The sequence below is a fragment of the Salarias fasciatus genome, chromosome 20 (assembly GCF_902148845.1).
Source record: "Salarias fasciatus chromosome 20, fSalaFa1.1, whole genome shotgun sequence".
Lineage (NCBI taxonomy): Eukaryota > Metazoa > Chordata > Actinopteri > Blenniiformes > Blenniidae > Salarias > Salarias fasciatus.
The window spans coordinates 9326577-9340673 of NC_043764.1; the positions used below are offsets into that span (position 1 = coordinate 9326577).

General features: G+C 42.5%; 1 protein-coding gene across 1 annotated transcript; it reads right to left on the minus strand.

Moving 5' to 3' along the window:
- Positions 1–562: 562 nt before the first annotated feature.
- clcnk (chloride channel K) lies at positions 563–11691 on the minus strand. Its single transcript, XM_030119774.1, is given in 20 exon segments — positions 563–649; positions 894–980; positions 1726–1806; positions 2153–2223; positions 2525–2658; positions 3290–3506; positions 3779–3892; positions 3995–4064; positions 4643–4795; positions 5089–5173; positions 5440–5541; positions 5850–5934; positions 6729–6854; positions 7175–7250; positions 7923–8000; positions 8115–8254; positions 9883–10011; positions 10095–10226; positions 11554–11667; positions 11670–11691. Coding segments are annotated over 20 exon segments (2055 nt in total). The 3' UTR covers positions 563–610.
- Between the last annotated feature and the right edge of the window lie 2406 nt (positions 11692–14097).

Below are 14097 nucleotides of genomic sequence, written 5' to 3' on the forward strand. Positions count from 1 at the left end.
CTGCCTTCATCCATCCTGATCTGGGATCATTTCCATCCTCCTGCTACTCTCAGTGGAGACAGCTGCATTAAAGATGGATGAAAGTTGCCGCAGATAAGTAACTGACTCAATTACACCACATTTTGCTCTCAAATCCTTTAAAATATTAAAACGTCTAAGCTGCAACATCTTTTGACGTGATCTAACAGGAGCTGTTGTCTCACATTTCCTGTCTCGGTGTCCTCCTGATCTGGAACAACACAGCGGTTGTGGTTAAACACAGGCTGCAGAACGATCCTTATGCTGCAGGAGCTGAAACGTCCTGAACAGATCAGCAGGGATTCATACTGCTGACTGGAGCACAAGCTGTTTTATTGTTGCTCTTCCCAGAAAACACACATATCATTTCACTGTGCTTCCAGCACAGCTCAGGACGCAGTGTTTTCAGTACAAACAGTCATTATAATTACAATGAAAAACATAATAAGCTTTTCATAAATATTTATCGTCTTCGCCTCCAGTTAATGATAGTCTGATAGTTTGAATGTTAACAGCAATGCGGACCGTTATACAAGCTGATTCAACAATTTCTCCTCATAAAATAATGGCACGATGTTTTTCTTCATGCCGCTCAAATTTCTCTGGCCAAGTCCTCTAATATCCTCTTCATCTGGAGGAGATAATGGAGGGAGAGGAGAGGGAAGGACAGAGAGGGACAGCTTTGAATCCATAAGTAGCCATTTAGCCTCCTGGCACCCGCATAATTTCAACAAATCCACACAGAAACGTGGTCTTGGTGGCAAAAAAAAAAAAAAAAATTAAGTGCCTTTGCTGAGAGCCGACTCTCACAGAAAAGTACAACAGCAGAGAAAATTGAAATGAAATGTTTGCGTGTGTTGTAATTCAAACATTACCTCCGGCCATGTGACGAGTCCCAGCAGCCGTCCTCTGTCGACTACAAATAGAGTCTGAGCTCCGGTCAGACTCAGGATAGTGTGGGCCTGGAAACACACACAACAAACACAATGACCTTTAACCTTTCCATGCCTGTGTGGTCATATTTCTGCATCAAAAGTACATTGTTACATTTATGAAAACCCCTAAGCTTTATTTTTATGTTACTGTACTGACTCAGTTTAGAGAAATCCTTGTTTTTCCAACACGTCTCTTCATGGCCTTTCTCTCACTTGTCTTGCTACATGTCATCTGTCATAACTGCTCAGGCCACTTGGGGGCGCCATAATGTCAGCCTGCTAACTAGGTTTAGTTGCCCTCTGGTGACTGGGACAAATGCTGGTTTCCAGTTACCAGAAATCTGTGCTGGTTTAACAGTCGTGGAGCAGAAATAATGAAAGTGATGCCGCCTTTAGATTGGTATCCAGAGAGTGATCAAAATCTGTTTTTATGGTGCAGAGCCTCAGCGTTTCACTGACTGCACTGCAGTGTTTGTTTCACTGTTTGTATGCAGTGTAAGTATAAAATTCCACAGTTCTTGTGAATGAAATGCAGCATAACATCAGCATTAGTGCAATAACAGCTTGACTAGGTGAGTCCATACTGTCGTCTGGTGTGTAAAGTTGTGATTAATGGAAGGATACAGCTTGTTTTTTCGAAAGACATGTTGTTGGCAGCATTTTTTAATTAATTAATTTATTTATTTTTGTGCCATTTGTCTCACATAACGGTTAAAGTGAAAATAAATGCCAGTATATACCAAATATTGACCCCCTTCCTTGAAAGTCCTACCTGCTGAACGGTGTTGTGAGGTGATAGCAGGACGGAGGCCGGGCGAATGCAGCAGGCTTGGTCCAGACGTTTCTCTCCACTCTGCACAGAACAAGAGTTTTGCTTTCATGCATGTCATGCAGTAATGTTAGCCATTCATCCTTTCCACTTTTAGCAGTTTATCTTTTGCCATAGTTCATTTCTTCAAGTCCTTATTGATAAGCACTGTCATCACTGTGCAGTATTTTTCTGTTCAGATAATAGCATGAGCGAGTGAGGGAGTGAGTTTCATGTAAGCCAGCAGACTCGTCTTTAAATCCTCTTCCTATTTTTCTCTTTTCTGCAGCTGCTTTACATTCAGTCGGGCTCGTGGGAGATTCGTCCTGCTTCTTAAACCTCTGTCTCCTCAGCTCTGAAGGTGCCCATCCCTCTCCCTTCAACCCGTTACCTCGGCCCTCCGGTGACGCAACAGCCTCAGCAGATCTGACCGCAGAACGAATCCCAGTAAAACCTGTGATTCTACAACAGGGAGAGAAAAGATGAGAAGAAATCAGTCTCATCTGCCGGAGACGGCGCTGTAGTTTCAAGTGCTTATAGCTCTCTGATGGCTCCGTCCTCTGCTGCGATCAGAGGGTCTCATCAGTGTTTCTCACCTTCAGTGAGGCACTTTGAACCGACTCAGACTTTAAGGGTGTCGTTTTGCTTGTTTTTGTTTTTTAGTGTGTGCCACCATTTGCCCATGATCTTTTTTCATGAGACAATATGACTGAATTAGAGATGATATCCAGGCAAAAAGTGACGGTGGACTGGGTTTGCGTACCATGTGAGTCCACAACAGGGATCTGTGCTCCGGTGCTGCTGCTGACCGCCCGGCGAACCTCTGCTGGCCCGTCTGCTTTCTGAAGCTGCACTGGTTTCTCTCCCAAAACCTGCCCGATCGGCGTGGAGGGCAGCCTGCGAATCAGAGAATAATCACGTCGCTTTTTTTGCACAGAATGAGCTGAAATTATAACCCACGAAATGACATGGTGCCGGGGAGCCAAAGGGGGAATTTTTAATTTCACAACAATTCAGCGCTGAAAGGCTGAGTTTATCGCTGATTAATTTACAAACGTGTTCTCAGGTTGAGAGGATTCACAGAATGACGGGTCTGATTGGATTTGATAGTTCTACCATCTGCTGCGTGTGTGTGTGTGTGTGTGTCTGTGTGTGTGCGCACATTGAAAAAGAGAAAGCGAACAATGTAACCGAGCTCGCCCGAGGCTGTGTGAGCTCCGACGGAGGAGTTTAAAAATGAAAACACAAAACATCCCTGTAGAGATGTCTGCAGTTATATAGTTGTTAGATTTCTAACTGAATATGTCGTTAATGTGGAATGCCTCATCCTAGAAATTTTAACCTGAAAATAAAAAAAATAGTCAGTTATCTCAGACTCAATGGAAAAGAGACTTTTCAACATTAAAAAACATAATTATTAATGCTAATTGAGTGAAGCGGTATTTTATCAGCACTGATTTGAGTCCTTCATCTTTAGAGAGAGATCTGGATCACGTTTGTATTCCCAGTCAGTTGTGTGTTCACTCGCCGAGGGCCGGCCTTCCTCAGGGAGGGCAGGTACGGGAGCCTCTTGCTGAGGGAGAGGGCGTCGTAGAAAGACGGGCGGTTCCCGGCGCGTGCCAGGGCGTTGGCCAGCAGGGTGCTGATGAGGACGGGCACGGCGTGGGTGAACTGCCCCGTCAGCTCCACAGCCAGGAGAGCCGGGGATAGTGTGTGTGTCACAGCACCGGAGAAGGCTGCGGCACCTACACAGGAAGATTGTGAGCATGAACTGGTACAAATGACTGGTTTTAGTCGAATTCGGCGCAAAAACTGCTGATTAATCTGTTAAGAAGATCACCGGCTGGAGTAACCCTCTGAAGACTGCATGTAAAGTTTGGGGCTTTGATCTAATCAAAACCATGAATCAATTTTTTTTACGTGAGTGTGAAAATGCAGCACCAATCACTACTGGAAAAAAATGTGAATAATATCTATAAAAACTGCAACTACAACTTAATTGCTACGGTTCTTCTACCTGCCAGAGCGTAACCTCCTGGATTTATAGAAGCCTGTTGCTGGTCTGACGTCCCTCCAGCAAACATGAGCAGATACGCAGCTCCTTCTCCGAGCAGTCGGCCCAGAGCTGCTCCTAGAAAACACAATCCGGAGCCAAAGCTGCACCGACACGGACTCCCATCTGAACTTGGGCCATTTTGATGTGGTGTTGTTTGAGTGGCCTCGCCTCACTCACCCCAGACAAACACTGGCATGAAGTATCCGGCTGGCAGCGGCAGCGTGCAGGCCAGAACCAACATCCACATCTCAGAATCAACAGCAGAGACACAGACGGTCAGTTCTCCACGGCTCTGCTGACACCTGAAGCTCGGCAGCGCCGTCTGTCAGCCTGAGCGCTGGGACGTGTTTACACTGCGTTCGGTTATGCACAGATAAATATTGGACCGGGCTCATTTACATTTCACATTTACATGCGATAATGACAAACAAACTCGGCGTGAATAGCACCCTGCCGAGTGGAGCCTGGAACATAGATCCCACGTGCTTTAATGTTTAGAGATAGAGGTGTAATACAGAAATATACCTCAATGCATTTAAAGCACAAATGAATGAGAAGAAAAAAAGATTGATTGATGTCTCGATCAATATGAGAACAACAGCTTCCAGTCGCTGCGAGGACTTCAATCGGCTCCTGACTGACATGAGAAGACATTTCAGCCTGAAAGGGGAGACTGCCGTCACTCCGTTCTCTCCATTGTTAGAATGTCATTTGCGATGTGTCCATTATGGGCGGCTGTGACCTGAACCGTGAGCCTCCTCACGGTTCCCGCTGCATCCTGGCAGAAACAAAACATCTGCTGATCGACCTTTCCTTTGTTTGTACCTTCATGAGCAGGAAGAAAGGCAGAGAAAGCCAGACCGAAGTCCCTGATGGGCTCCACTCCGACAAAGGGTCGATCGGCACTGAGGCATTGTGGGATTGAGCGCACCACAGTCCGCTGTCCAGTAGAGAAGTGAGCAGCTGCTTCATGGTGTACTGATGAACAAATAAATAACATTAGGATAACCTTCCAGAGCTGCTTCCAGAGCTTGATTTTAGCCAGTATTCTGATTTACTGTAATACATCTTATTGTTGTCCTGGAATGAAAATAGACCCTCTATGCATTACTCTGTACTTTCGATGTGAGGCTGTGTTGTTTCCCACTGTCGTTTTAGGCTTCAGTTTAATCAACTTGTTTTGTCATGCTGGTATGAAAGTGGGTGAAAAACAATATACAGAAATCCTCCAAAAAATGAAAAGCTGAGCCTTAAAGTCTGTTCGTTCTCACCTTAGAAGCCATGAATTGGCCTGCGGAGTGTGGGAATGTCAGTGATGCCAAGAAGAAGACGCCCATGCCGGAGTACAGGCCTCTCCTGCACCGGGGGGGGGTTCAGAAACACACACATCTTCAGCTTATTGCAAGAAAATCTCAACGTCCTGCAGTTTATTTTTTATATATATTTACAGAACTGTGGCTTTTCCCCCTGCAACTGCAAATAACGGGGAAGGCTTCTTTATTCAACTGTGAACAGGACAGACATTCCACTATTTTCAGGTTCATTGTTAGTCTTTTTAAATGTAGAATGAAAACCCCCCTGCGGATGAGTCATCCCTGCCTCTGGCTGGACCGAGCTCTCACTGTGTCGTCAGCATGTCGGCCAGCACCGGCCATGTCTTGGTGAATCTGAGGACCCGTCGATGACAGAGGAGGTAGCAGCAGCTTGCAGCTCCACACAGCAGCCTGTTTTTTTTTTTTTTTTTTTTTTTTTTTTTTTTTCCAGACAGTGACACAGAAGAGACAAAAGGCCAATTGCAGCAGACTGTCGGAAGTCATTAGACTGAAGGAAGTGATTGGAAGGAGCATGGAGGAGGCCAGGAAATGATTGGTATTAAAAAAGAAAAGCCCCTCAATGCTAATTAGTTCAGGAGGGAAACATAGCGAAGCTCGTTTCGATCGAGGCTGATGTATGATTACGAATGCCAAATGTCATTTTTATTTGTAATACAGCGATAAAGAGAGGACTGAGCTGATCTTGTAAGTAAACTCACCCCAGGAAAGCAAACAGCAGAATTTCCAGTGGGTAGAAAGGGAGAGCAGAAGGGAAATTAGTTTTGAACAATGCCTGAAGAGTCTCTGTGGATGCAAAACAAATTGGAGTCACTGCTCCGGTTTCTCCCCCGGCCGTTCAGATCTAATATTCTCATTATTGCATTCTGACATGATTGAAATGTACAGTCTGTCAGCTAAAATGCCTCCAATAATTCCTTCAAAGTTGATGTTGGTTCTTTGTGTTGCAGCAGGTAATTAGATTACTTGTCAACATGAATAACAAGATAAGTTTATAGGTTTATTGTTTGCTCTTAAATGTGAGCTAAAAGAAGATTTTAAGATGATCTTGAAGGATTAAGCTGTTTTACAGCTTGTTATGGTTAACAAAAATAATAGATATAATTTAGGTTTTGCCTTGGTTTTCCAAGTTTGACAGTTTTAGAATTGCATTTATTGGATTTGAGACACATTATAGATGAATTATAAAGCAAGCTTTATGGCAACTATTCCTGACTATCTGTGAAGGGTTATCTTGTCTTATTCCCATGAATTCCCTTATCTAGTGAAATTTTAGATCTAACGTTTAAATAAAAGAATTTATTTAAGAAGTTCAAGAAATTTCAAATTGTGCATTGGGGAAAGGTTTTAACTTTTTATTTTGCTATTTAATTCCATTTGGTTTCTTGTTGTTCGTCCACAAAGAATTTTTCTTTTGATTCTCAAATCACAAATTCCTGTTTTGGTCTCTTTTTGTTTTTCTTTTCTCTTAGTTTGTTTTGTTTTGTTTTATTTTTTCAGGTCAAGACATCAGTGCTCCTCCAGTGAGAACTCTCCCTGTCGACCGTGGGGGGGCGAGCGCTGATCGGGGCGTCCCTCACCTTCATCTCCGCTCCAGGTTGAAAACAGGCGGAAGGTCACGGCGCCACAGGCGGCCGAGAAGAAACACGGGCAGTAGTGTTTCAAGGCAAAGTGAGAAGACATGACCTCCACACTGAACAGCACACCTAGAGAGAAACACAGAGAAGGAAAGAGGTTAGAATTAACAGGAAATTCAAACACTATTTAAAGATGTGTCTCATGCATATGTGTATTTTTTCCCCACAGTGTGCACAGGATGCAAGGATGCAGAGGTGGAAAATTGCCACAGGTGAGAAAATCACATTAATTAGCGGGGTGGGGTGTGTAAATGCGATGGAGGATGAAAAGGAAGAGTTTACAAAGGAGATCGAAGGCAGGAGCCCATTTACTGAGGCACAAAACAGGCGGAGATACATTAAAATGATCATCCATGCTGGTTGGAGGGTGAGCTGTGCTGCTCTCTCACCGCTAATGGGGGTTCCGAAGCAGCTGGCGACTCCGACTGCCGCCGCCACAACCAGCATCTCTCCAGCTGCTTTCTCCTGAAAGGTACACATTCTTTTTTTCAGAGCTGAGATCCCACAAAAGGCAACAGTGACTTGCATTAGGTTTTTCATTTACTACATCCTTGAAACCCATTTTCCTTTTGTCAGCCGACCTTCAGCAGGGCCTTTATGTCTGGAGTTTACTTGAGCTCAGCGTACTTGCATGTTTTTCAGTCAGTTTTGCTGCCTTTCCTCCAACAGTTAAAAAACATGCATTAACTCATTAACTAAACTTCCTCTTTGTGTGAATGTGAGTGTGTTTTATCCTCTCTGTTTGTGTGTGTTTGCTCTGTGATGAACTGGTGACTCGTCTAGGGTGCATCCTGCGTGCTGATTGGATAAAGCTGTATGGAAGACGAATGGATAGGCAAGTTTTAAAATTAAACAAATAAGCAGTAAGAATCAGGCCTGAGATCTTGGAAATTACTAATAAGAAACAAAAAAGAAGACAGAACAGATATGCCATTGACTCATTACTGCAATCTATTGTGAAACAGTGGGATTTTCATATTTCAAATACTGCACTCAGTTTCTAACAATGTTTAGCAACTAATGGAAAAATTTGTTCTTTCCTGGAAAGAAAAGCCCAAACGCTGAACAGAAGTATTTTTTTCACCTTTCCACAGATTCATTATAAGCTTGTCGGAGCAGCTGCAGCTGTGTGCATACCTCTTTTGGGTGTTGTATGAGAGTGCAGAGTTGGCTCAGGTAGGCTCCCATCATTGTTGAGAGATGCACAAAAGGACCCTGGTTTTCCAGGATACATTTACAAAAGCAGGAAAAAAAATGCATACAGTCATGATGAAGTGCATATAGCTGGCTGTTTTATATGACAAATTAGTATGCTGGGTGGTCTCTTACCACTTTGCCTAAGAAAACAGTGCTGCCAGCTGCCAGTGTGCAGATAAGCCCCACAAACTTGGTAAACATGTTGGTGAGAGACAAGTAATGAGGCATTTCGATGCCGGCCAGCATGGCTCTCACCTCTGGTATCCCTGAGCCTGAAAGCATAGGAAACCTCGCTGTGAGATCCAGTGGAAAACTCACAAGTGCTAAAGCAATTGAAAAAAAGTTTGAAAGCATTTGTAAGTGATTATGGATTGATGATTGCAGAATAATGAAGCAGCAGGTGGAGGAAAAGGAGCCAGAACGTCTGCAGCATTTCAATGACAGAACACACTCGCTGAAAGGAGAAACATGGCTCGGTCTGCGCTTTATGAAAGCCGTGGGCTCTCCGCTCATCGTTTCTCACTTGGTTCTATAAAATCTCCCATTTTTGGGTGGATGTGAGAGATTCTTTAGCTGTGAGAGAGCGGTGTCGCCACGGCACTGCAAAGCAGCGACATGCAGAGATAAATGGATGGATGTCCTTTGACAGACAGCAGACGATGAAATGACGTGAAAACAGGAATGTGCTCTCCTGCGCGTTACGCCATCGTCACACATCAACGTCTGAGCAGCAGCAGAGGCTCCTGTTTGATGGGAATATATTCTGCTTTTAAGGATTTATGTGAAACTGATAAGATCTTGGCTGACTTTTCCACCGTGCCCATCGGCCAGCAGCGCTCACTGAATCTCACTGATAACATCACACTTGACTTTTCCTCACGGCCATATATTTCACATCAGAGGGGTAGATTTTTGTCTTAGAGGAAGAAAAAATATAAACACTGTGTATTACATCTATCTGGAGCATGACCCCACAAAGTCATGCTGGGAATTCAACCGTATCATTTGATCTCGGTTGTTCAGGTAGGAGCGCACGGCCATTTATCATCCACATTGATGAGTTTCATGGGAATGCATGAATAAGGAAAGCTTATTAATATTAAAAACTTTTTAGATAGTGTGAAGCCGGATTTGGAAGATTTGCATCATGAAATTCAGTCAGATTACCAAACTTTTAAGTCTTAATATTTGAATTATTTCAAGTGATACAGACATTTTTATTGCTGATTTAGAATGTATTTAGAAATAAATTTAACTCAATTTAGCTCATTTAAATAGGCTCATCCAAAATATGGGATAGAACAGATTCCAAAATTGCACATTGGACCTTTGTTAATATCTTATAAAAGGCTGTTTAGTCTTGTCTTGTTGGATGTTTGCTTTCATTTAAGACGGAGGTTTCAAAGCTTCTCTCCCCAGTAAACAGCTCTCGTCACTTCACACCATCTGGCCGTCGCAAAAGCTGTCATTTGAACTGAGACGTAAAACCACTAAAACCACCTTCCTTATGTATGTACATAGTTAAAGTAAACTCCTATTTTTGGTTTCATACCTTGTCTGATCACAGCTATTTGAGAGTTCATGCCATTGTCACAATATCTAACACTTCTCTTTCTGAGATTATTACTAACTCTACGGATCGGCATGAATGGAAGCGTCTGGCCACTGGAGATACAAGACTGATCAAAACTGACTGCAGTCGTTCAGCTGCACTGATTAGCTTTAACTCAGTAGTGACTGTCTTGCTTTAAGTGGGGAAGACTACATGCAAACGTACTAAAGCTTCAATACTGGCACCGACATTTCCAGATTCATCTCAACCCTTGTTGTGCCGACTCTGAACACTTGAACATATCTGGAAAAATGTGATGATTTCTTGTGGAACTGTGTTTGAACCCACCTGTGGAGAAGGGGCAGATGCTGTGGGAGAAGGATGATGCCAGAGCACAGAGGCATGCTGGGTAAAGAGTCCAGCAGAGGAACATCAGCAGAATGTCGCCCTCCAGCTTCATGTAAAGCCACTGATGAGCTGCTTAGCATCAGATAGCGGTATTTCTCATCTTTTGTATCCTCAGAGTGTGTGTGTGTGTGCGTGTGTGTGTATGTGTGTACCTCTCAGCAGCTTTGAAACACTGAAGTCCATCAGGAAGCTGAGGACGGCAGTCAGGATGCCCAGAGCAGCGTAAGCATACCACTCCATGCCGCACAGCGTTCCCAGACAAACCCTCAGTCTCAGCAGACGCTCTGAGGACAGAAGTTCAGTTTATGTCTCAGACAGAAGCAGAAGAAATGTCACTGTCTGCATCAATAGCGTTATTGCAGAGATGTTCCCTTCCCTCACGCTCGCGTGGTTTCAGCTGGAGCTCACACTGGGACAGTAGCCATGAAGATCACTCAAGTCAGCCAGTGTTTATTTGCGGTCTGGTATCAGATACGGTCTCAAGGTCTCGATGGGATTTACAGTGACGCTGCAGCTACGTCCTAAAGGCCAGACTCACTAATGAGACCTTTCCACTGCACATAACACGACACTGAGTTCAGTTCTTTCTTCTACTTCACTGTTTGAGAGTTTCTGCTTCAGGACAGATATTAACAAAAATTAACAATTTGTATTGATGATTCGATTAAAACTCTGAAAAATCAGTTTTAAAAGATCAGTTTATTATCAAGTAGGCTTTGAAGAGTCTGAGCTCAACATGAGGAACATAAAGAATCCAAGATAATTCGAGACTTGGTGTCTGGATTTAAGAAATAAATAAAACAGGCATATTTTTAGCGTCTTTTAAAAGAGACCAGGTCTGGTTTTTTATGGTGGGGCTTTAAGAGTCTGAGATAATTTCAGTGCTCATGGTTTAAAGAGTTCTGATTTGAGAAGTAATTTTCCCATTGATTCCTTTTCTTCTCTACAAGATGATAAAAGAGTTAAATGCAACAGCAGTTTGTATGTTTGATGGAGTTCTGCCATTTGTCACCTTGCAACAAATTAACCAAGCAGACAAAGGAGGCAAAATAAGATTCCAGGACTCAGGAGTATCTATAGACACAGCCGGCTCTGGTTTTAAATGATGTGTTTTATTTGGTTTGTGAAATACATCACAAGCTGACTTGGGTGTTTTGCACCCACTTGTCGAATGTCTGCAATTAATAAAGACCTTAATGTTTAAAATACTTAATTTACAGAATCCTGGAACCATGGAGTAATTGATATTTAAAAACATGACACTGGAATTACATGATATTGAAAATAACATAAAACAGAATGTTCTTTCATTTTTCTAGGTATTAGTGAAATACAGAATGTATGCTACCATTTATTTCTAATAAATTTAGATACATTTTGTCTTCTAGTTTGACAATATTTGGATTAAATGTTCAGAAGCATGAGCTGCAGTCTTAACAATGCTTTTTCTGAGCTTATTGATCTTGAAACTGCTCACATTCAGGTCAAACAACACTCAGATTCTTGGATGGTGTCACACACATAATGAAGATTATCTCCAAAAAGCTGCTCCCTGATGGATTGAGTGGGTCAGCATTGATCACGTCTAATGATTTTTCATGTCGCCCCGACCTTTTACGAACGCACGCGGCCGTCTGCACGGTTTCCATGGATCCCAGAGGAGCGGGCTGTCATTATGGGATGGTTCCGATGGACTTTCGGTCTCGCCGCTGTTTTTCTCGCCGTCTGTCTGACTCCCAGGAGAGTCATCAGATCTCCCCATTTTGTTCTACAATACTTAAGATAAAGTGTTACAAACATTTCTAATTGAGAAAAGATATTGACAAATACAACATGCAGCGTTTAGAAGGATAGACCTACCTCCTGGTCTGTTGGCCCAGTGTGTGCAGATGGCCTGGTCCCTGCTGGGTAAACGACCTCTGTGAGGTGTGGTGAAGCCGTCATGGTTGAAGGAGTCGCTCTTGTTAACTCTTTGGAGGAACTTTGGAAAGTAGATCCAATTACTGTCAAGACTATTGACAACTCGATATGTTAACGGCCCAAAGTATCAACTATTTACCTGCTTCCAATTGCAGACATGAATGTAGGTTTTTATCTATTAGTTTTCTATTTATCTGCTTTTCTGAGTAATCCCCTGAAAATGGGCAGACTCTGCTCACCTTGTTAACCATGTCCTTGACAGGTTAGCAGCAAATACCGGTATTTGCCCTGTGTGGAAGTTTAGAGACAGTGAATGTATAGAATCCTTAAAAAAAGGCGTATTTGTGTGCAGGAGTCAGAGAGAAAATGTGTTAATTTTTCCACCTGGATAATACGGATAGATCCTCATTGTATCTGTTTATACCAGAGGGAGTTTAATGACCCCGCTGACATTTTACCAAATTATAAGAGATGCATTACACGTAATATCAGCTCTTAATTGTCGTGTCTGTATTTATGAGCACTTTTCAACCTGTTCTCTTTCATATTAAAGCCATTCTTCATCCACCAGATACCATGTTGAACTTTATATATTGCTTTTGGCTTCTTTTTTTTTTTAAATCCCTGTTGCTTTATTTGGACTAAATTGAAAACAGACTTTACAACAACAAACCATCCTTCACTCAGTCTGTAAAACACACCAAGGCCAAGTGGCGACTGAAGCAGATCACCATGTATACATTCATCATGTGAATTTCCTCTTCAAATTAGATATTGCAATTAAATAGATTATGTATTTACACAGTTATTTAGCCACATTCTTACTGAGCACTGAAAGTTATTGAAGCAGTGAAGAAACTACACTAAATCCTCTTCAAACCTAGTCATGATGCTGCGGACAAACAAAAATTAATTACCGTACATTGTTGTAGAATGATTCTACCAAACTTTTATCCTCATTATAAACTCTTTATTACACTATGAGAGTCGTGCTCAGTATGATTAATGTTTCACAGCTTATATGGACTCGAACTGATTGCCGTGACCTTCCCAATGTCAGTGATTCACTTCAAAGATCCTTGTCTGAAATCCCCCGGGCGCCAGGACGAGCCGTCTCACATGAAACAATCATCACGAGTCCTGGAAACATCTGACGCCTTGGAGGAAATCAAGGTTTAATTTCAGCGGCGGGCTGAAGGTCGAGGTAATCATTTCTCGGACCATGACTAAACACATGCACACAGACTGAACAATCAGGAGCGCACTCAGACCAACAAATGTTCAACTCCTCCTGAGGACATTGTGTCAGACTGGCCTCCTGCTGACGCTGCTCAGCTTTAACTCTGTAGCCTGAACCCTGAAATCTTAGTGCAGCTTTCCTTTTGTTAATAAATATCACTGTTGGGGCCTGAGTCTCTGTTGGTGATATTGGCACACACATTTTGTGACGTTGTTCTTAAAACTCTTCATTTTATTATTTCCTTAAGTCTACTGTGCATCCAGCTCCGTGAGCCCATATAGAGAGAAATACAGGATCACACGCACACACACACACACACACACACACACACACACACACACACACACACATCAATATGCACATAGAGACCGCTCTTTCTCGGGATGAAACTTGTTTCCATGGGAACAGAACAATGACGCAAATGCAGAGCCAACCATGAGATTACTTTACACAACTCACATCAACAGAGGTTGTTGACAGCCTGAGAAGTTTCACCTTCTGGCAAGGAGTGAAATCTGCACGTCGAATCATTTAAACACAACTTCTAAAGACACAGCTTCATTTTTATGTTTGCAGATAGATATTAAAAGGTTTAATCCACAGCAAAACCGAAAAAGATATTTATAGCTGAAGTTACATGTGCAACAGAACAGGAGGAGAAACCACATGAGTTTCAACATAGAATATGAGATCATTAAGGTTTAAATTACTCAAACTAACAAAACAACTCAAACTATCATTATTTTTTCCTGACTTTAACATGGACACAAATTCCAAAATTGGTCAGACTGCAGTTCCACCTTTTATCCTTTTGTATATGTTTTTTTTTTTTTTAGATTTTATTGGAACAGCCGTCTGAACTCTGCAGCTGTTAACAGCCTGAAACTCACCAAACAGAAATGAGGGACTCGTCACTCTTATCTTTGATAGAAAGTGATGGAGACTCTAAATAAAATAAACAGCAGAATTGAAATTAACAACACAGATGCCAGTGG